This window comes from Sander lucioperca, chromosome 21, assembly GCF_008315115.2.
Source record: "Sander lucioperca isolate FBNREF2018 chromosome 21, SLUC_FBN_1.2, whole genome shotgun sequence".
NCBI classification, from domain to species: Eukaryota; Metazoa; Chordata; class Actinopteri; order Perciformes; family Percidae; genus Sander; species Sander lucioperca.
In genome coordinates, this window is record NC_050193.1 from 12,809,628 (window position 1) to 12,832,967 (window position 23,340).

The 23,340-nt window shown below is 37.6% G+C and overlaps 1 long non-coding RNA gene and 1 gene segment (V, D, J or C); both read right to left on the reverse strand.

Annotated features, from left to right (window-relative positions):
- Nucleotides 1-1,858: 1,858 nt before the first annotated feature.
- On the reverse strand, nt 1,859-3,239 carry LOC116051931. The gene is made up of 2 exons (XR_004105456.2): nt 3,066-3,239; nt 1,859-2,079 (listed from the first exon to the last, which is right to left on the reverse strand). It is a non-coding gene; the product is annotated as an uncharacterized LOC116051931 (long non-coding RNA).
- Nucleotides 3,240-3,629: 390 nt separating this feature from the next.
- Nucleotides 3,630-7,347, reverse strand: LOC116051855. The segment is given in 5 exon segments: nt 3,630-4,170; nt 4,361-4,666; nt 4,893-5,201; nt 6,948-7,030; nt 7,279-7,347. Coding segments are annotated over 4 exon segments (1,014 nt in total).
- Nucleotides 7,348-23,340: the final 15,993 nt, after the last annotated feature.

Sequence of the window (23,340 nt, forward strand, 5' to 3'; positions counted from 1 at the left end):
CCTTTTTCCAGTTTAGAGCAATATCCAAATGTCTGTGCACCATACAGCTAAACAAAATAGGTACACAAATATATTTGTACTGTATCTGGTATTTCTGTACTCTGCATGTCTTGCATTTGCTGTTATATTGTTTGATGAGCTTATGAAATTCTGTGTATTTGATATCTCTGCTGGATGCATATTAGCCGCTTCACGCCTGGACACATGCTGATATGCAAATGTTCACAGAAAGATGGGTATCTTGTTTCGAGGAAGTTTATTTGTAGCTCTGACGGTTTCCACAAAGTTTCACTATCACAGCTGTGGTCCCAAAGGTGCAGAGAGAGGAGGAAGTGACTCTCCAAAGATTATATGTTTAGAAACTGAAAAACCTTCAGAGCTTAACTGCTAACAGAAGTTTCCGTTATGTTGACTTGATGCGTTATTATTTTAGATGTTCATAGATCCCTGTGTTGTGACTCTTAATGACATCAAATTCCTCAAAAGTTTTCCATGTTTATCACAAGCACATCACAATCACTCATATTCATTCTCTCTTTAATTTAATAATGTGGCTGTCCAAATTTGATTTATTGTAATATTATATTTATTGAATTAAAGATGAAAGCAAATATGATCAACAAAATTACCAAACATGAAAAGTGAAGATTTATAGTCAAACTACAAAATTCAAAGCCACATACAGAATGTCTATTTCTACAACAGTGCAATTTGGTATTTACGTGTCAATAAAAATCAATACTACACTTCAATAATACATTTTAAGGACACTAAAAGTTTTCAAAAAAAGAAATCAATAACTTCCTAATCATAATGAAACAACAGTACCCAATGCTAGAACATGTATTCACGCAACGCGTTCTAATGACCGGGTTTGTAGGATATCGTACAAAAATGTATGCACACCATGACATCCTATGAAATTAGCGAGATGCTGGCTACAGAGCTCTGTGAGCTGTCGCTCGTATCAGCAGCTGTTGCTAGTTGAGTTTAGCCCATAGACATATATAATAGGGGACGTACCATCTGTGACGTCACCCATTAGTTTATGGACTGCCGTTTTGAAGCCTCGAGCTTGGAGACACGGGCGTTGACATCTTGTGTTCTTTGCAACCAGATGTGACAATTTTTGACAAGAGGGTAAGCGGGGAAGGATGACGTGGCCAAGCCAGTGTTTTTTATTGTTGCAAGGGCGTTGCCGTAAGCTAAACGCTAAAGCGGAAAAGTTGCTGATTTCCAACCCTTCTGAAGTGAGTCATCCAGTGGAGATTTACCAGCAGGTAAACGCTGACCTCTTGGTAGGCAACTGCCGCCATCCATCTGCATGTAAGGCAGTACAGAAATCCGGTAAACTTTCCCTTAAGTTACTCCCTTAAGTAGATAGAATGCACGTTTAAGGCACTTCTACATTGGCTTCATTTTTTTTAGGCCTAGACGGTTTCTCCATTATAATTATACAATCTATGGTTTAGCCGACAAAAGGTTACTGGGAGCCGGCTACAGGGCACACGAGATGATGGTCCTTTAAGGGGCCGTGGCAGTTGAGTTTAGCCAACAACAAGTGAGCTTAATGTGGCATCCACAGTTAAGTTTGGGCACCAAAACCACTTGTTAAGTTTAGGAAAAAGATTGTGGTTTGGATTAAAACACTCCTGAGGAATGAACATACGTTTCCTGGAAGCCAACTCCTCTCCCCCACTGTGTTTTATGAGCCACCCTTCCCACGGTTCCACAGTGCTCTTATACAGCAGCAGTCAATGTGGTGAATACAGCAAAACGTACGTGGAATACATTACAGTGTGTTACTTTTCATAGCTGTACGAATGGTTCATGAGTCTGATTCATACACAGTAAATGATTAAGAATTGCAATTGTATTTATTATTTTTTCTACAGGTTACAGAGAAATCCATTTTCAATGACTTAATCATCATATATGACGACCATTTTATTTGGCAAATATACGGTAGATTATCGATTATGTACAAGGTTTTTAAAATTAGATAAAAAAGTCAAAAAACAAGTGAAGACCTGTCGTCATCATGCTGTGCATCCATCTCATCCTTTATGTTCTCTTCATCTGAAAAAACAAACACGCAAACAATTAAAAAAATATGTATTCATATTCACTGCTCAAATACAGATAGTGGTAAGGTTTGATTGATCACTTCAATCTGGAGTTTAACCCAGCCTGAGACTTGGCACTCATGATCTCTGTGTCTTCAATACTTTAATAATAATAGATAGTTGGCCAGCAGATTTGGCTACAGTATATAAACTATTGGACTAGATTATTGGTTCTTATTAAGATTTTTTTTTAACAACTTTAACAGTAGCAGAAAAATGTTTATCCTCATACCGGTACCGGTACATAACTATGTACTTAAACTTACTTAAAGATAGCATTTCTGTTTAATTTAATAACTTGCTAATATACCAGTATGGTTATTGCAGCATTTAAAAACACAGAAACCAGCACATTTTCTGTGTTTGGTGGGGCTCTTTATACAGCTGATGCTCATTGTGATCAGTCACACCTGAGCTCATTGGCCATGCCTATTCTCTCCAATAAACTCTAAAAGGGATGCAGTTTTTACAGCGTAATTATGTCCATTAAAATCAACACAATAAACCTTTAATATTACAGGTTTGTTATAGTCAGAGCAATTCACTAGCAAAAAAGAATCATTTGGTGTCCATTAACCTTTCAGAAATTGCCTATAATCAATTACATATTTTATTTTTGTCTCTTATGTCTTATTTTATTTTGCTAAATGGATGCAATCATTTCTATATTATACTGATAATATCCGGGCAATTTAGAGTCTTTTCTTCTCTTGCACATTATTATTTGTGATGATGGAAATTAGCTACCACAACCACAAAAAAGCTGTTCAAAGATGAGTAGGTCAAAAATATTCTTGCCTTTATGTGCTTGATTTTTATTTACATGACTGGGCTTTAACTTGTAAAGTACCTGGTCAAACTGTAATGTATAAATCCTGTATTATATTCAGTCTTTAGTCCTTAGTACAACTGAAATGCAGAGGAAGCCTGCATGTTTACCTTGACCAGGCTGAATATCATGCTATAGAGAAGAGAGGATATGAAGAGGATTACGAAGGAGAAGGCTGTGGACCAAAGGCTGCTGTACTCTTCCTCCTCCAAGGCATCATCGGTGCAGCTCAGAGCAAAACTCACTTTTGATTCTGTAGTAAAATCTAAGAAGAGGAAGGCATAGGCAGTTAGGTGTGTGATTGTGGGTGTGTGTGTGTGTGTGTGTGTGTGTGTGTGTGTGTGTGTGTGTGTGTGTGTGTGTGTGTATGTATGTGTGTGTGTGTGTGTGTGTGTGTGTGCGTGTGTGTGTGTGTGTGTGTGTGTGTGTGTGTGTGTGTGTGTGAGAGAGAGAGAGAGGTTTTTAATAAGATAGCACATAGGACTTATTTCTCTCTTGATTGTGCTCAGGAACTGAAATCAAGCATTATTCACTTTGATCACATATAAAGTGTGGATGCTAATCCAGTGGAGCAGTGTAGTATACAGTACTACTGTAAGATATCATTGAAAACTACTCGTACATAGATTGTTTTAAAATATTAAAGTCATTCATAAACGTGTAACAAAAGGGTCTCCATGCAACATTTATTTGAAACAGTCAGCACACTTCTCAAGCTGTCAGACAATGTGACGTAGACAGATTGAAACACAATATGACAAACAATAGTAAATTGACCGTTTTACAATCACAAAGACAGGTTCTCATGGCAGAGAGTACACACAGAGACAGAACAACACATTAGCACTAACTGCCACATTTAAAGCTGAATCTACTAATTATCACATTCATGGGATTTACCTAGGCCACTAGACACAGCTCTGGATATAGTATGGTTTTCGACACTACCAGGCCATACGTGGCAGGAGAACATGGTCACCTTGTTCCACTTGTCTTTGGTGGTGGTGTAAATACTTGCAACTGAGTAGCCTTGTTTGGTCTTCACTGGCGGGAAGTTAATGCCATCAGTATAGATGGGGGGGTTTGTTTTTTGTTCTGACCAGGTGATGTAGTAATCCTGCTGCACCCGACTGGAGACCAGACACACCAGAGTGACCTCATCGGTGATGTCCTCATCTGGGAGGATGTGGACTGTTACTTTTGGCTCGCTCCCATCTGAAAGAGATACTCCGTTTAACAAGGATGTTCATATTTAGGCTTTTAGGCTGCTATACATTGATTATGACATGTTTGTGTGTGTGTATGTGTGTGTGTGTGTGTGTGTGTGTGTAAATTGGCTGCCTCCCCAGACTTACAGGTCACTGTTCTACCAATCTGTCTCCATCAAAGACACTCAGTAACATACCTCCTTTGTGGAAAGTCAGTTCTTGAGTAACTGTCGTCATGTCATCTTTCGTGGCAGAACAGCGCACGTTGTTGACTTTGTACCACTCAGCGCGGGTAAGAGTCATTGTGCTGACTCCCGACTGTGTTGGTGTGATGTTGTTGGTCACAGGGGATCCATTGATTTGCCAAGTGATTTTATATTGTTTTACAACATTCTGGTCCTGTCCAGTAATGATACACTTCAACTTTGCCTGGTTGTTGCTAAATATTTCTTTGGGACTTGGTTGGTTCAGTTCCATTGTGACATTTGAAGGTAATGAGGGCTCTGTGGGTGTGGAAGAAAGAGTAGAAATAAACATACCCATTTTAAAGCATCAGTCTAAATATTCCTTTTAGAATTTTGAATGTAAAATACCAGATTGATGAGGGATAAACATGAGAAACAGACATTATTATTGAGCATGTTGTTATAAAAACAAGATTAATAAGATTATGCGGGACCCATAGACATAAGAGAGTCATGATGATAAGTATAAAAAAAAATCACATACTTTTTAACAGTGTCACAGGGGGGGGTGCTTCAGGGTGAGTCACAGAACAAGTATAAGGTCTCCTTGAATCCCATTCAGATTTTGATACAGTGAGCAAACTGACTCCTGTATATTTGTTGTTTTTCTCAGTTGGAGGATATTGTACAGCTGCAGGCAGGGTGGTCCCACTGGCATCGGTCCACTGTAAAGTAAGACTCTTTGGGTAGAAGTCTTTTGCAAGACAGCCAACAGTGATTCTATCTGCAGTCCCAGTACTGCACTGAACCAAAGGGAACAGAGTTGGTGGTACTGTTGGAGCAGGTGTAGTATCTGTGAAACAGTTGTGTCAAAACATGTAAATACCAATAAAGGTCAATTAAAGAACATAGATGATCAATAGCTTGTCTAAAGGTTCATTTTAAATATATTGCACAATATTGCATGATGAAACTGAGGACAAGAACATCTGTCTAAAAAAAATTATTTCAGTGATTAAATGTTTTAATAAATAATTAAAATATATATTTTTTTTTGACAAACAGGCTGGATCGGAGCTTATACAATGGCACCAATGTTTAATACCACACTGTTTTGTGAAATGTATTTTATCAATTTAAAGCATTTTTGCCATGGCTGGTATACTCTATGGGTGGAAGGTGTGTGCAACACAACCAACAGTTAATTGTTTTGTACAGAACCAAAGGGAACCGTTTTAAAATCTTTCAAAAAGGAGATTTTTTAAGTTTAAAATCCTATGAATACAAATGTGCATACATTATCACAAATAATCAATTGTTAATCTAAAATCCAATGATTGGTTAAATTGTTAAACCACATAATTGAAATAGAGACCCAAAGTTAAATCAATAAATATTAAATAAATAATGATACAAATAACTTTAACTGGTGATATATCCATGAAATTGTAAACTAACTCAATACATTTTTTAAAACTCAGGTCTAATATTAAAAATGCTTTTTGTTATCGTTATAACTACCACCATGCGACAAAAAAAATCAGCATTATTGTGACTATTAAAATGCCGCTCATTGTTGGAGAATTTGAGCATTTCCCAAACTGGAACCTAAATCATTCTTTACCATTGTATCTGGTTTATCTTAATCTTTTAAAAATATATATTTTATAGTAACTTATAAAGGAATAAATAATGATTAAATAATAATGTTAACACAATGCACAGTAGCAGCTATGACTGTTCACAGTTTGCACAAGAAAGATAAAGACAATTCTATCTTCTTTTTTTTCAAAAGCAAAACATGATCTGTTCAGACAGACGAGCTGAGTGTGTTAATACAAAATATCAAAGAAAAACCATTACACTGTTTTTTTGGAATCAAGACCTTTAAAATAGTAAAATTATTAACATAAAATATGATTTTTGATGAGCATTATTTGCTCCTTTTAGTTTAACGCTAAATCTGAAAAACTCAGAAAGTTGTCTGGAAGAATTAAAAATCACTTGATGAAAAAGAGTTCCTCTAAAACTAAAAGAGATTACTAACAGTTAAACCTACAATACAAATGATGCATACGGTCGTCACTTTGGTGTTTCAAATGAAACTATAAATAGATACTACATACTATGTAATAGTATGTACTTAAATATACATTTGTTCAGTTGTTTAATTGAAATACATACTGACCCAGTAATTAAATGCATAAATAAAATATTTTCTCCTATGTTCAGATTTACGGTGACTCTTTCTCTAAGAAATTCAGGTACGGTATGGTGATTAATATCCACGGTAATACAACATGTATTGAATAATAATGTGAATAAAAAGATGCAAACATTCATCAACACCAATTACAATCCAGCTGAATCACTTACAAGATTAACTCAAACCACCATCTGCATTAAGAGGAAGTTTTTCAAATGCTTTCTAAGAAACAGCTGCATTAAAAACATCTGTCTGCTCTGTTTTCTAGTGTGTCCAACATCAATATAAACCTAAATACAGGACTATAAGTTAAACTTCTCTAGCACCAATAATCACATTAAAAAGTTAAAAAGAATCTTCTGACTAAAAATATATTGTTTAAATGTGACTTACCTGTTACTGTGACTTTAGTCCCGCTGCCCCAGTAGTCGAAGTAATCACAGTGCTGCATCTCCACTCACTGCTGGAACAAAAACCTGTCATACCAAAAATAATGTGTGAAAACCTCATAACGTGACTAAAGAACACATACATCCTGATCAGCATTATCCCCTGATGTCATCCTGGGAGCATGTGTTTTGTGCTGATTCTTAATCAGTTCTTAAAGTTAAGATTTACTGCAAGATGACAGTTATGTCTGTGCACCAACTCTGACTTTAAACTACTAATTTACTAACTTTTAACCATGAATCTGCTCATTAAAAATGATAAACATAGTAGTTACCTCATATTTCCGTAGGAAATATTCAGTCCTGAGCTTTTTTTTTCATCACAAGAATGGGAGAGCGTTAGATTATTGCTCTTAGGTTTTTGTATGGATCTATATCTCAGTGCCCCACCCACCCCCCACCATCACTGTGATAAACCCTAATACAAAAACCAAACACTGTTTCCTGCACTGGATGGAAGGGGGCCTGTATTATCAGCAAGGGGTAAGAATAAAACAAAATATTTTAATCAACATAACTATATTTAAGGTTGTAAATTGGTTAAAATGTGTTTTGCATTAAACATATTTTGTTATTTTTTTCAGTTTATCAAAGTTTTAAATTCAATTTTATTTATCATCTATATACCATGACATGACTTATGTATGTATTTGAATATGAAAAAAACTGTAATTTTTTTTAACATTTAAAAAAACCAACATGTAATATATTGATAGAACACCATGCCAATAAAGGTTGGCCAACATCCTTTTATTCAGACCATAATACATCTTTTTTATCCAAAAACTGTTCATGAAAATGTGTTGAACTGTGGCACTGAATAATATTTAAAAAAAGCTATATTGATTAAATTCAGTTTTTTTTTTTTTTTTTTCAAAATATTAATTAAAAGGTTTTGTGAGATATTTGAGAAATACTGGGAGCTTGTAAATGTACAGCTTTTTATGGGACTTGGAGAGCCCAGAACAAAACACAGTTAAATGAAAATAAACAATAGATTATATAATAATTGTCACTTGGTGACGCTGTTGTAAAATTGATGAATAAAATTTTTCATCACAAGAATGGAAGAGCGTTAGATTATTGCTCTTAGGTTTTTGTATGGATCTATATCTCAATGAGCCCCAGTCCATCACTGTGATAAACCCTAATACAAAAACCAAACACTGTTTCCTGCACTGGAGGGAAGGGGGCCTGTATTATCAGCAGTGGGTAAGAATAAAACAAAATATTCTAATCTATAACTATATTTAAGGTTGTAAGTTGGTTGCTTTCAGTTTATCAAAGATTTAAATTAAATTTTGTTTTGTTTTATTTATCATTGATATACCATGATATGACTAATGTATGTATTTGAATATGAAAAACTGTAATTTTTTCAACACTTAAAAAAAACAAACATATTATTAATATATTGATAGAACACCACACACCGCTTTTATTCAGACCATAATATTGGATAAAACTGTTTATGAAAATGTGTTGAACTGTGGCACTGAATAATCTATAATAGTAAAAAAAATAAAAGCTATATTGGTTACAAATATATATTTTCTTTTCAAAATATGTATTAAAATGTTTTGTTAGATATTTGAGAAATACTGGGAGCTTGTAAACATACAGCTTGTTACTGGACTTGAAGAGCCCAGAACAAAACACAGTTAAATGAAAATAAACAATAGATTATATAATTATTGTCATTTGGTGAAATGAAATGAATGCTGTTGTAAAATTGATGAATAAAAATCTTAACATCAAAGCAATGATGAATGTTTTTTTTTTTTTAATTTGGACCTGTTGGCAAGCTATCAGTAGTGAGAGGTCAGGAAAGACTCAGATCATTGTTTTGTTATTGTTCTTACAGCTCAGCCTCATATAAGAGATGATAATCCTGATGGTGTGTGAACTCCACTTTTTGTTTCTGTTTAGGGCAAGTTGTGACAAAAGCATAGTGTGTGGAAATACATCAAATACTGTGAATTATGGGGTATTTAAACTTGCACTTTCTATCAGTGACTGTCACAGTGACATCTGCAGTGGTTTGTGTACAGCTCTGTGGCTTCCTGTGTCACTGTGGCTCTCGAGCACAAAAATAAACAGCAGAGTCTTCAGTCTTCAGGCTGTTCATCTGCAGATACACCTGGTCCACGTTGTTGTCTCTGGATATGGTGAAGCGATTCTGGACTGACGTTGAATAAGCTTTAGTGGCTCCACTTGGAGCAGAAATGAAGGCTACCCACTCCAGTCCTTTTCCTTCAGCTTGTCTGATCCAAGCGATATCAGCACTACCATCTGCTATTCCTGCATGTACAGGTCAGTTTGTGGGATTCTCCAGGGCGCTTTACCACTGGTTCAGACTCAGTCAGAGTCTGACTGCAAACACCTGGAGAGAAAAGCAGTTTGATCAGAACAGAGCCAAACAACATACCAAGATACAGTATATACATATTTTTACAACTAAATTAGCCTCAAAAGAAAGGTGGTAAAAGTCTTCACCTGCCCAGCAGAGAGTTAAAAGCAGCAGTTCTGTCCTATAGTCCATCATGTTAAACTGTGTGTCCACTGTTCTCTGTCCTCCTCTCTGCACTCAGATAAGTAGAGGTGGAAGATATCTGAGTTTTGCATCGACTCCGCCTCACAGGGAGGAAACATCTGGACTGGACTTAATCTAACATCTTCTTTGGTGAAACTAGAATGAATGTTTACTGACCAGGAAGTGTCCATATTAGTTAGCACATTTTTAAATGCTGTTTAACAATGAGTAACTTGGGTATCAACGTTACCACAACAATAATTTAAGCACAATGTCATCTGATTATATTTAAACGATAAGCTACAATCAGTGGATCAGTGGTGCCCACACACACACCTGGACGTGGCATTGTGATGGTTTACGGTCATTTCATGGCAGAAAAGTTTGTAACAGATTATCATTAGGAGGAGAACATCACTATCTGGAGCATTAGGGGCTGAAAACAATTAAATAAAATGTTTACTGCTTTTCTTCCCTGTCTTTTGTTCCACTGGGGGATAAGTGTTAAAGCCAGTCCTTGTCTGCCCTCTAGAGTTTTAAAACAGGAATGGTAGCTACTTTTAAACATTCGAGAAGATAACTCAGTTGTGACACCCAATAAGATTTGTTTGTTATTGAAGACCTGTGCTTTTTCCCTGTTTCCCTTCCTTCTACCCATTGCATGATGGGATACACTCAAGCACCAACATGACAGTGAATGAAAAGCAGAAGATGCATTGTTGTAACTGATGTTTAGAGGACTACAATTTATTTTATTTTTCGTCATTACAGCTCTGAATGTTTTTTATTAGCTTCAGATTTTTAATTGAAAACAAAACAAATAGCATGTTATCCTTATGTACACTGTAAACCCGAATAAGTAAGCAGTACTCAAAATAATTGAGGAAATCAGTTGCCATTTTTTTGTTTCTAAATGATTTTCATGATTCTGCACAGGCAAGGGCAGACTGGCCATCTGGCATACCGGGCACTTTCCCAGTGGGCCAACGTGCTTTTTACTTTTTTTTTTTTTTTTTAGTCCGGCCCATGAACCGGCCCATATTTACTGTCTATGGGAAGTACACATAGAGAGACGAAGCAAGACGAGTCGGAAATGAAACAAAGTTAACCAAAGCAGCTCAAATAAAAGAAAAAAGCGAAAAGACAGCCAAGCAGCTGGCTGTGAAGTGGTGCTAGGTGAGGATAACGTTAACCAAGACAATGAAGAGGACATCATATCTTTAAACAGCACCCTCTTTGGGATTTCTGCCTGCATGCAGTTTCGGGTGTGCTCCCGTGGCTGATGATAGTGGTAGTGGTGTCGGTGGCAGTGGCATGCACAGTGAGGAGACTCAGGAGGAGAGGGACAGAGATGAGGGAGTGAGGGTACAACCTGCGGTAAGCACAACTCCCCTTAAAACACTTTGCCCCTTGATAAAACTAAGCCATAAACAAGTGGTGGACAAACTGTTGATGATAACACTACAATAAAAAGTAGGCATGCTACACTGTATGATTGCATTAGTTCGACTAAGTGTGCGGGTATCTGAGTATTGACTAATGATGTTCTCACTGTTTTATTATTATAAGGCTATATTAGCCTACCTTTCATTCAGCGAAGTAGCTTACATCTTAATAATAAGCAAAACACCACCTTAGGTTCATCAAACCTTGTGCTTGTGCATTTGTGTCCTTAAAGTAGCTTAGATAAACGTTGCCCATAATGCAAACTTTACCGAGAATTGCAGCTTTTCAATCTGCATTGGCAGACAAAAACTCATGATAGACCTCTTCAAATTAAAGCACAGGACCTCGTCAGTCATGAAGTTATATATATATATATATATATATATATATATATATAGAGCTTGTTTTATGATTCATGAGGAGTATACCGTTTTATTGTATTAATAATTAACACTTTTTTAAATATTTAATGTGTCAGCTCTCACTGATTCTTGTTTACTCATTACATGGCGTTAGTAGTTTTAAGGAGTAGGAGTTGGTATACATATTCAGGGTAGCGCAAGGACGGGTGGTATTTGTGATCTTATGTGGTGGGCCGGTCTGGGCCAAAATGCCAGGGCCGATTTTTGGTCCCAGTCCGCCCCTGTGCACAGGTGTTAAATTCTGAAGCATCACAAGGTGTGAACATATAATTTCAACTTGTAAAGGTTAACCTTCAAAGATGAAGGATGTCAGACAGTTGTGCTCTATAAGTCCAGTAAGTTCTGTAGGATTTTGTACAGCTGCTCAAACAACTCTGTGGCCATCGGGCACAATAATAAACAGCAACTTCAGTCTTCAGACTGTTCATCTGCTGATACAACTTCTTTCATAATGGGAAGTTTTTGCTAAGATCTATGAACAGACAAAAACAATCAGAGTCATTTTAAAACTGAAAGAGAAAAAATGGCAACAAGGTTTTGGTTTGTTGATGCTTCCTTTTAATGGCTGTAAAATGTGTGAATTACAGGATTTGGTGTAAAATTGGTTCTGTCATTCTGTCATTTTCATGAAAAAAACTTGTGTACAATCTGAAAATCATATGGAAGCTTTTTATTTTTAAATGCTACCAAAGTGTTGATATTTGCATGATCTTCATGCATTTACTTGTGGTACTTGTGTACTTATCAGCAGTATGGCACAAAAAAAGTAATACTGAGTCAACTATATGATCCCAGTGGTGATTGTAAATAGAGGAAGTAGTTGTTGTATGACTCTCATATTATCGTCTCTCACTGTGTCTCTTCTGGCACAGTAATACACTGCTGTGTCCTCTGTCTTCAGACTGTTCATCTGCAGATAGACTTTACTGCTGGAGTCATCTCTGGAGATGGTGAATCTCCCCTGGACTGACTGGGAGTAAAAGAGATGAGAACTGCCTGTGTGTACAAAAGCGATCCACTCCAGTCCTTTTCCAGGAGCCTGTCTGACCCAGTTCATAGCGTAGCTGCTGAATGTGAATCCAGATGTTGTACAGGTCAATTTATCCAGGCCTTTAAATCGCTGGTTCAGATTCTGTCAGAGTCTGACCATCAACACCTGTCAAGAGGATAAAAAACATCAAGTGAAATAAACTGATGACACCAAATAAAAGCTATGTTAAATTAATATCAGTGAACATCTTCACCTGCCCAGCAGATAGTTAAAAGCAGCAGTCCTGTCCTATAGTCAGGGCATGAAGTTAACTTTTTTGACCACCAGCCACTGTGGCAGGTGGATTTTTAAATCCACCTGCCACAGGGACTTTTTACCAGCCACTTTTTTTTGCATCATAAAGGTGAAAAACAGGAATTGCTGTGACTCTATGATCCTGTCCTATTGATGGTAGCCCGCCTTGAAAATCCTGCATAGGGGCCCGGTGTTGGCTCGTTATGCCACTGCATATAAGAGATGAGATGACTGACAAAATCAGGAGTAGCCTACGCACACCACAACAACAACAAAACACTGGTGAATGCGCACCATAACACATGAATGTTTTTTGTATAGTTCTTAAAAATAAAAAAAATAAATAAAAATGAAACTTGTTTTGGGGAGAATAATACTTATTACTATTAATTAATTACTCTAGGCTGAGATTTTCTAGTAACCTTACCAAAAAGGCTCAGGATGCTGCAAATGTTGGTAAAAGATGAAAAAGGCTGGTGGATTTAAGACACAAAATAATTTATTGGATGAATCAAATATGGACATATCTGTCATAGTCATTGGCTTGTTGATCTTTACATTGTTTAGTTAATTTCCTATCATGGCCTGGGACACACATTCATACGGTTTAATAAAGTACTTATTAGACTTTAACTTATCATTGCACTTACAATAACGTAGCTGTCCTCAATTTAGGTCATCCTGTACGTCTCATCTACGTTTTTTCCTGCATCCACCGTGTGCGTTTGTGTGTGTGTGTCTGTGCGTGCGTGTGTTTGTGTGTGTGTTTGTGTGTGCGCGTCAGTCGCGGGGGAAACGGAGCAGCCCCGCCCGCTGCAGAGAGCCGACAATTTGAAACAGCAGCCGCTGACTTTAGAGTGAAAAATCGTTACAGCGTACATTGATGTTAAAATGTCTACAGGTTGGCAGGACGGTCTGAAATGTTTTGCACGGTCTTTCGCTGTATGTTTTGTTTGTAATGTGAGATGTTCGAGTCACATACACGTCTCGTCTTCATATCAGAAACTAGGAAATTAATTTTACCCGTTCTCACTCCCGCTTGGTCAGTGGCTGCACGTGGCAGGTAGATTGACAGTTTCACCCGCCAATCTCAAAAGTTACCCGCATTTGGCGGGTGGGCGGGTGCCAATTTCATGCCCTGCCTATAGTCCATCATGTTAAACTGTGTGTCCACTGTTCTCTGTCCTCCTCTCTGCACTCAGATAAGTAGAGGTGGAAGATATCTGAGTTTTGCATTAACTTTTCTGATTGAACAGTGTCCTTTGTTCAATCTTTCCTCAAAACATATTTTCATGTTACGGCTTTGTCCTTAATGTATTTCGTGTTATTCTTACAATAAGAATAATCTTACTGTATCTTAGAATTCAGATTATATTTACATTTTTAACGTAATGTCATTATTATCCATGTTTTACTGTAAGTCACTCAACATTTGAACACATGTATTTACTTACAAATAATGTAATAGTGTTACTGTTTATATATAAAAGTTATCAAGATAATTATCATTAGAAAAATGGACAAACATTATCTTATGGCTCCTTTTTTTCAAATTTGCAATTTTGAGTCCTGATAATCAGAACAGGGTTTCATGCATTTGTTCCAGGAAAACTCTGACATCCAACACATTTCAGTTGTGTGCATTTAACAATGTAAACATGTAATTCAGTTTTTGATGTGGGAGAAGAGACAATGATCAGTGATTGAAACCCCAAAGTATTTAAACTCCAGCAAGAGTGCAGGCTGTGAGCTGGTGTTGAAACCATTAGTGGTCTGAGGGCTCCTCCTCTGGTGGCTTCATGTTACAAGTGTTCAGGCTCTGAGGGGTTTTTGTTCAGGTCTACTGATGGTTTGTGTTACTGTGGCTCTCTGGCACAGTAATACACAGCAGTGTCTTCAGGCTGCACATTCTGTCCATTTAGAGTCACTGTGTTGCTGGAAGTCTCTAAGTCGATACTAAACTTGTTCTTCAGTGAATCTTTGTAGAGCGAATCTCCAGTATATTTCATTCCACTCCACTCCAGTCCTTTCCCTGCAGGCTGTCTGATCCAAGCTGTGTAGTAGCTGCTAACAGAATAAGAGACCTGACAGGTGATGGTCAGACGTTGACCTGGCTGCACAGTCACAGAGGCTGGCTGGGTCTCTTGCAGAGGGTTGTGCAGGTCTGTTGGTGGTTTGCATCACTGTAGAGCTATATTTTTAGGAAAGAGCTAATATGTATTATAATATATTGAATTTATTTTCTAATTTCAATAAGGTTATCTTTTTACAAATGCAGGCTCTGCGTCATGATAAACTGTTCCAACATGCTGACAAATACAGTTTTTATTGATGACATATCTTTCATTATAAATTGTCAGTCATTCAGTGGAACATGTGTTTTCACAGTCCTGACATGCTTCAGTGCTTCTCACACAGAGATCAGTGTTATTCAGTTTTTGTACAGCTTAGTAGTGTTGTGTGTCACTGTGACTCTCGTGCACAATAATAAACTGCAGAGTCTTCTTGTTTCAGACTCTTAACCTCTAAGTGCACACGATTTTGGGAAGTGTCTTTGGTGATGGAAAACTGGCCTCGGACACTTTGGGCAAATATTGTGCCAGTTCCGCTATCGATGCGTCCGATCCATTCCAGTCCTTTCCCTGGTTTCTGACGAATCCAGTGCAGCCAAGCTAGAGGCAGTCCATCCACCTTACAGGACAGAGTGACTGGTTGTCCAGCTCTGCTCACCACTGGCTCTGAGGAGGTGAGGGACTGGCCCTGAGCAGCTGGAAGAGACAGAGTTTACATTACAGGGAGCCAGCTGACATCCAAAGCTCCTTTTCTCCTCCTTCACTCAACACCGACTTCACTCACCTGAAATGAGAGCCAAGAGGAGGACACTTTGAACAACTGTCATGGTGGGAACTTGACTCAGTCTGCAACTGCAGAGGCTGTTATGGGGATTATATATTGTGTTGACAGAATGGGTGGGGATTATGCATCAGTGTGTGAATTTACATTTTAGCAGTGGGAGATACAGTTTTCTGACAGAAAAGGAGGAGTGCTGGACTCTGAGAGAGAGAGAGAGAGAGAGAGAGAGAGAGAGAGAGAGAGAAAGGTTTTCGAAACAGACTGAGATACGTTGAAGATGTTCATTGTTTCTCTTATTTTCAGTGTGTTTTGACAGTTTTTCAACTGTGTACATTTCAAGAGGGTAAGGTTGTGTGGTGTGTAGTTCAAAGTATACAGTACAAGCTGTAATGTCAGTCTAAGACGTTAATTTAAAAGGTTATTGTTAAGTGAGGTTGATTACTGCTAATAGAATAAACAATGTGACAAAGGAATACATAGTTTTTCCTTAAAGAGCCAAGGAAGTAAATGTTTGCATTATTGCAGTATTACTACAGTATCCATTCAGCTTCCAACCCAATGGCTTACATACACAAGAATAAACAGCAGCTCCTTCAGTCTTCTAGCTGTTTACATTGAAATTGATTTGAAATGATGAAATTGAGAACTACACAACTAAATGAATATATGAAGAATCAGTCACTGCTGATCCAGCACCTAAATGTTTTATTTTTGTTGGGGTGAAGCAAGCTCTCAAAGGGTCTGAGTATAAAATTGTAGTGTTGAGTGACAATCAGTCAAAATCAAAGAGATAAACAGAACTAAGCGTTTCCATATAGAGGACAGAGAAACTTGACACTGACGCCTTCTATGGTTTTTATGAAAGAAAATGTAACATTATTTGTCACTCCCACTTTAGATGCCACATGGCTGAAATGTGTATGTAGTATTTATTTTATTCATACCTGGACAAGGATTGGTTTGCTGTCTTTGGCTGTTGTGTAAGGAAGTGATAATTGATATGACCCCCTCTAAAATGAAATGCTACATCTCAAGGGGCTATCCTTTAAATAAATTAAATAAATTGAAATTAAAGTAAGATATTTTTGTTGGTGGTTAACCTTTTTCAGGGCACATTTCGATGTTTGTATTCAAAACAAAAGCTAAGAAATTGTATTTTATTCTAAGAAGATATCTATAAGAACAGGATCTGCAGGATTTTGTACAGCTGCTCAACCAACTCCAGTCACTGTGGGTGTCGAGCACAATAATAAACAGCAGAATCTTCAGTCTTCAGACTGTTCATCTGCAGATACAGCTGCTCTCTGCTGTTGTCTCTGGAGATGGTAAACCGGCCTTGGACTGACTGAGAGTAGTAGATGTAGCTACTGTCATAGTTGATACTCGCAACCCACTCCAGTCCTTTTCCAGGAGTCTGTCTGATCCAGGCCATCCCGTAGCTACTAATGTGAATCCAGATGCTGTACAGGTCAATCTGTGAGATTCTCCAGGTCTTTTAACCGCTGGCTCTGATTCTGTCAGAGTCTGACCATCAACAACTGTCAATATATAAAAAAAACATCACATAAATTCAGTTGTTTCACAATTCAAAACTATGTTTAATCAAGATCAGTGAAAATCTTCACCTGTCCAGCAGATAGTTAAAAGCAGCAGTCCTGTCCTATAGTCCATCATGTTAAACTGTGTGTCCACTGTTCTCTGTCCTCCTCTCTGCACTCAGATAAGTAGAGGTGAAGATATCTGAGTTTTGCATTGACTCCTCCTCACAGGGAGGAAACATCTGGACTGGAGATATTTAATGAAACTGAGTCAGAGTCAACCCTCCAAGACAGCTGTTTTGACCTTTGTCTTACATGTTTTAATTTGTGTAAAATGTTTCAGTATTAACACAACAGAGGTATTCTAATAATATACAAATCACATCTGACACATTAAGATACAATGGTTTTTCAAATGTGTTAATTCATAATTAATCTTGTTATCAAGGCTCTGTTTCTCATTAGTCATTTTGAGAACAATAGGCTGCACATGGAGTATGTATAATCATATACAATTTTATTCAGATCAACATCTACTATCATTTTTGACATTTACGTTATTGTCATTTCACCATTTTATACTATTATAACATTATGATTTGTACTTGACTTTGGCAACTTAGTATTACACTATATAATGCTTTGACAATTGAAGAAACTATGTCTAATACTCTAAGTGATGTATCATCATGAAGAGAATACATGTTTAAGTATAAAGTAAAATATATAGAAATATAATGTAAATATATCAAAGTGCTTTGTAAGGGGGGGGGGGGGGGGGGCTCAGATGCTTAAGATCACATTGCTGTTTGTTGTCTGTGGAGGTTTTTGTGCAGCTGCTCCACTGTCTTCAGTCACTGTGTCTTGTCGAGCAGAATCTGCTGCTGTCAGGCTCTGGACCTCGAGGTACTGAGTGCTGCTGGGAACATCTTCAGTCATGATGAAACGGCTTTGAAAGGAGCTGGCATAGCTAGCAGAGTTTGTACCTGTGTTCATCCACCCAATCCACTCCAGAGCTTCTCCTGGTCTCTGTCGTATCCAGTGAATATCGTAGTCTGTCATGTCAAAGCCAGATATGATACATGACATCTTCACTGTCTCTCCAGGTCTTTTCACCTCAGAGGACGACTGGTCCAGTTTGCTCTCACTCCAAACTCCTGTAACGAAAGAAATTGTGATAATCATCCATCACAGAGGTTAAATAGTTACACTAGAGTGTCTTCAGTGTGTTAAAGCAGAAATTACTCTTACCATGAAAAGTAACTATAAAGAATAAACTCAATGAAATCATATTTTCCATTCTGTAATAAACACTGTAATCCAGTGTTTTCTGATCTGAATATTTCTAAGTTTTCTAAAGTGTCCCAGTTGTTCTGTCATAAATGTTCTAAGAGCTGTTGATGCTGTTATTATAAGGAAGGAAGAGTTTGCATCGACCTCCCTCTTCAGGTTTAAAAAGGGAACATGGAAAGCAGATGCACTTTATCATCAGTAGTTTTCTACAAGAGTAGGAAAACTAAAAAATACCAAATACCTGTCAACTATTTCTGCTATGAAATACAGTAGTTTGATGCTACAGGGACAGACAAGATGTATATTTTCTGACAGTATATTGAGCTGAGAAATATTTCTCATATGTTTTACTGTTTAAGTGATATCAAACATTTTATTTTCTTGGATTCTAGTCTTTAGGTTTAGAAAAAGTAGATGACATGATATTTTTCATGGCCAAATTACAAAAATGTTATTTGGATACTTAAACTGCATATTTGAATGGGTATGTTTATCTTGCTATTTTCAAATGTTATTGTCTGATCTAGCTCTTTGTATGTAAAAGGAAATCATTTTTCTTAATTAATTAAATTTCTCAAATACATTTAATCATAGACAATCTCTCTATCAGGGTATAACCGGCCACCTATACTCTGCTGGATAATTTATTTGTTTAGATTTGTTTTACAAAGTGTGTGTGGTTGAGTCTTGCTGGTTGCTGGGTATTTGTGCAGGTCTGTTGGTGGTTTGTATCACTGTGGGGTAACGTACACAGTAATACACAGCTGTGTCCTCAGGCTGCACATTCTGTCCTTTTAGAGTCACTGTTAGAGCAGAAGTGTCTCTGCTGTAGCTGAACTTGTTCTTCAGAGCATTATTTTGAGTAAGGCCACTTGTTCCCCACTGATGGGAAATCCAGTCCATTGGTTTTCCTTCACTCTGTCTGATCCAACCTGTTGCATAACTGTCATCAGTCAAAGAATAACCAGAGACCTGACAGCTGATGGTCAGAGACTGTCCAGGCTGCACAACCATTGAGTCTGTCTGGATGAGATCAATACTGTTCACACCTGTGGAAACACAAATCAACATTATCTCCATCATCCATCTGACTATTCAGTGTTTCTAATGTGTGTATTAGAGTGAATCCACTGAAAGCTCCTCACAGGATCCAGCAGCCAGCAGCAGTATCAGAGCTACAGAGAACATGTTGATGTTGAAGCTGAACTGATGTGAGCTCTTCTGTCTCTCACTGACAGACACACTTCATTTCTTTATGAGGCTACACACAAGAAGGCTGATTTACATACTAATGATAGTAAATCAGCTGACTAAAACATATTTGAATAATTCAAAATGAAGATGAAATGTTCAGGTCTTCATCTCTCACAAAGAAAAGGTGGACCTTGAATCTTTGACAAAAACATGTTAGATAGTTAATGAAAAGAATTGGGTTTTTGTAGTTTGACTAATTAACATCACAATGATGTTTCCTAAAGACTATTCCATTGCTGATGCAGTTATGATTTACATAATTATTAAATAAAATTATGAAAGTGACACTGACTTTGAGGATTCATTTCTACTGTTAGATTACATTCTTTTAAAATGAAGATGTGAGCTGAATTTATTCCATCACTTGAAGATTATACAGTATATACATATTATGATGTATCATTGATTGAAATTTCAAAGTATTTAAATTGATGAAAACTGTGGCTGTTAAATTGAATTAAGAACCATTTTTGTTGCATCTGTTTCTCTCTTTACTGTAACAGAGAGCTGGTGTTGAAACCATTAGTGGTCTGAGGGCTCCTCCTCTGGTGGCTTCATGTTACAAGTGTTCAGGCTCTGAGGGGTTTTTGTTCAGGTCTACTGATGGTTTGTGTTACTGTGGCTCTCTGGCACAGTAATACACAGCAGTGTCTTCAGGCTGCACATTCTGTCCATTTAGAGTCACTGTGTTACTGGAATAGTCCAAGTTTACACTGAACTTGTTCTTCAGTGAATCTTTGACGTTTGTATCACTACTAATCCACTCCAGTCCTTTCCCTGCAGGCTGTCTGATCCAAGCTGTGACGTATCTGCTGAGAGAATAAGAGACCTGACAGGTGATGGTCAGACCTTGACCTGGCTGCACAGTCACAGAGGCTGGCTGGGTCAACTGTTCACACTTCACACCTGTTAAAAAAAGAAAAGGTTTTGTAACAAATTATCAAGTTATACTGCAAAAGTAAAACTGCTGACTTTGACAAAGAGACTCACATCCAGCTGCCAACAGCAGCAGCAGAGCTACAGAGAACATGGTTTATGTTGAAACAGATGAGATGTTGATCCTCTTTAACCTCCTCTGACAGTCTCATGTGAAGTCTTTATAACTGGGTCACCAGGAAGATTTCTGAGTTTGCATAGATTCAAACACATGGCATGTGATTGTGGGTTGGTCTGGAGCTACAAAAAGAAAAACAAGAACCTTTTGTTATTATTAGGGCCTAAACTCTGACGGGTGCGAGGTACAAAAAAGCCTCTTGAAGGTATAACCTAAACTCAACAGGAAGTCAGTCATTTTGACTAAAATGTGCTTTCCTTTTCACCATTTCAGGGCGCTGTGCTTTAATCAACTTCTCCTAAAGACCTTAACCATGAAAAGTAATTAAAAGTTTCATTTTTCATCAACGACATGGCTGTAGCAGGGCAGCAGTTTTGTGCATTTTGCCATGAAAAAGGAAGTTGTTGTAACTCTTTGCTATTTGAGGGTGAACCTGACCATCTTGTTCCAGCAGCATCAGAGGCACTTATTGAAAGCAACCTCTTCCGGGTTGCAGGAAGGATGTTGGCCCACACCTTTCTGCATGACGGTCCCTGTGTCACAGGATTAAGTCCTGCTGTAATTCATGTACTGTTCAATGGGGACCCTGAAATGGCAACTGTTGTTACAGAAGACTGTCCTGTTCTGCACATCAGGAGCATCATACAACTGGTATGTAACATAAAAGAAACTTTGCCTTGTAAAAAATATTGCTTGGGAAGATATAATAACTTGTGTGGTCTTAATTCTAGCTTGAACATGAAGAACTTACACCGGAACAGAAGGACACAGTTTCAGATCTTTCCATGTCTTGGGATCTTCCGGCAGTCACCGAAACAAATCGGAGATGGCTACATAACAAACTTCTACTCCATGCAGTGAGTTCCTGCTGGTTAAGTGACAGAATTCTTCGCTGTACTTGTTGAAATTATAGAATGTGTTGTGAACCCTGGCTTGTTATGTTAACACGTGTGTTTAAGTTTAAGTACTAGAGTTTTAATGGATTTTATAAAGCACTTTGTTGTGCTTTTATGAACATTTTCCCTACTGTGCCAACTTTTGTCAAATTTGGGTTAAGGATTTGGGCTGTAATATGGGTCGGTCTGTCTCTTAGGGCGTTGGGAGGACCATGCGCCAAATTAAACAGTTGAGAAAGGGATTGAAAGATGTGATGGTATGGCCCCTGCTGACATCTAGGCCAGATGTTGTCCCACTTCTTTTCCCCAAAATGGCTGAAATGCAGTTCACACCCCAGGTAAGTCAGTAATTTAGTTATATTTGTGACTTAACTTGATGAATTTACATGTATTTTCAATGACTGAGCTGGGTATTTTTCCATTTTTCAAGAATGTGATCTGCATATTCCTTCTGAAAATTGCTTTAATATCATCTCACTATGTCATTATAACAAACATGCTTTGTACTTATGAATATGACTTTGTGTATTTGTGAAGAGATGTAGCTACTGTTTAAATGTAGTTAGTTATCAGATGTTACATGAAAACAGGAAAAATGTTTATCTCATCTTTTATATGCTTTACAACACGATTAATACCATTCATTGAATTCCATAAACATTAAATGTATTAACTCATTAGAGAGTGTTGTCTTTATTAATGTTCACATTTAGAACATGTGTGTGTGTGTGTGTGTGTGTGTGTGTGTGTGTGTGTGTGTGTGTGTGTGTGTGTGTAAGTCTTGCTGGTTGCTGGGTATTTGTGCAGGTCTGTTGGTGGTTTGTATCACTGTGGGCCGACGCACACAGTAATACACAGCTGTGTCCTCAGGCTGCACATTCTGTCCTTTTAGAGACACTGTTAGAGCAGAAGTGTCTCTGCTGCAGCTGAACTTGTTCTTCAGAGCATTATTTTGGTAAAAGTCTCCTCCACCCCACTGATGGGAAATCCAGTCCATTGGTTTTCCTTCACTCTGTCTGATCCAACCTGTTGCAAAGCTGTTATCAGTCAAAGAATAACCAGAGACCTGACAGCTGATGGTCAGAGACTGTCCAGGCTGAACAACCATTGAGTCTGTCTGGATGAGATCAATACTGTTCACACCTGTGGAAACACAAATCAACATTATCTCCATCATTCATCTGACTATTCAGTGTTTCTAATGTGTGTATTAGAGTGAATCCACTGAAAGCTCCTCACAGGATCCAGCAGCCAGCAGCAGTATCAGAGCTACAGAGAACATGTTGATGTTGAAGCTGAACTGATGTGAGCTCTTCTGTCTCTCACTGACACACACACTTCACTTCTTTATGAGGCTACACACAAGGAGGCTGATTTACATACTGATGATAGTAAGATAATAAGTATCAGCTGACTAAAGTATATTTGAATGAATCAAAATGAAGATGAAATGTTCAGGTGTTCTCACTTAAAGAGAAGGTGAAACATGAATCTCTGACAAACCTGATAATGAAAAGTAAATAATGATATGATAGAAAAGTAGAAGAGAAACTATTAATTCATAATGTAGTTAAATCACTCAGTTTATTCCATCACTTGAAGCATACAATAATGTATCACTGATTGTTATGCCAGAGTATTTAAATTAATTGATTGTACTGTTAATGTTACATTTAATTAAGAAACTAAGACTGTTTCTCTCCTTACTGTAACAGTGATCTGGTGTTGAAACCATTAGTGGTCTGAGGGCTCCTCCTCTGGTG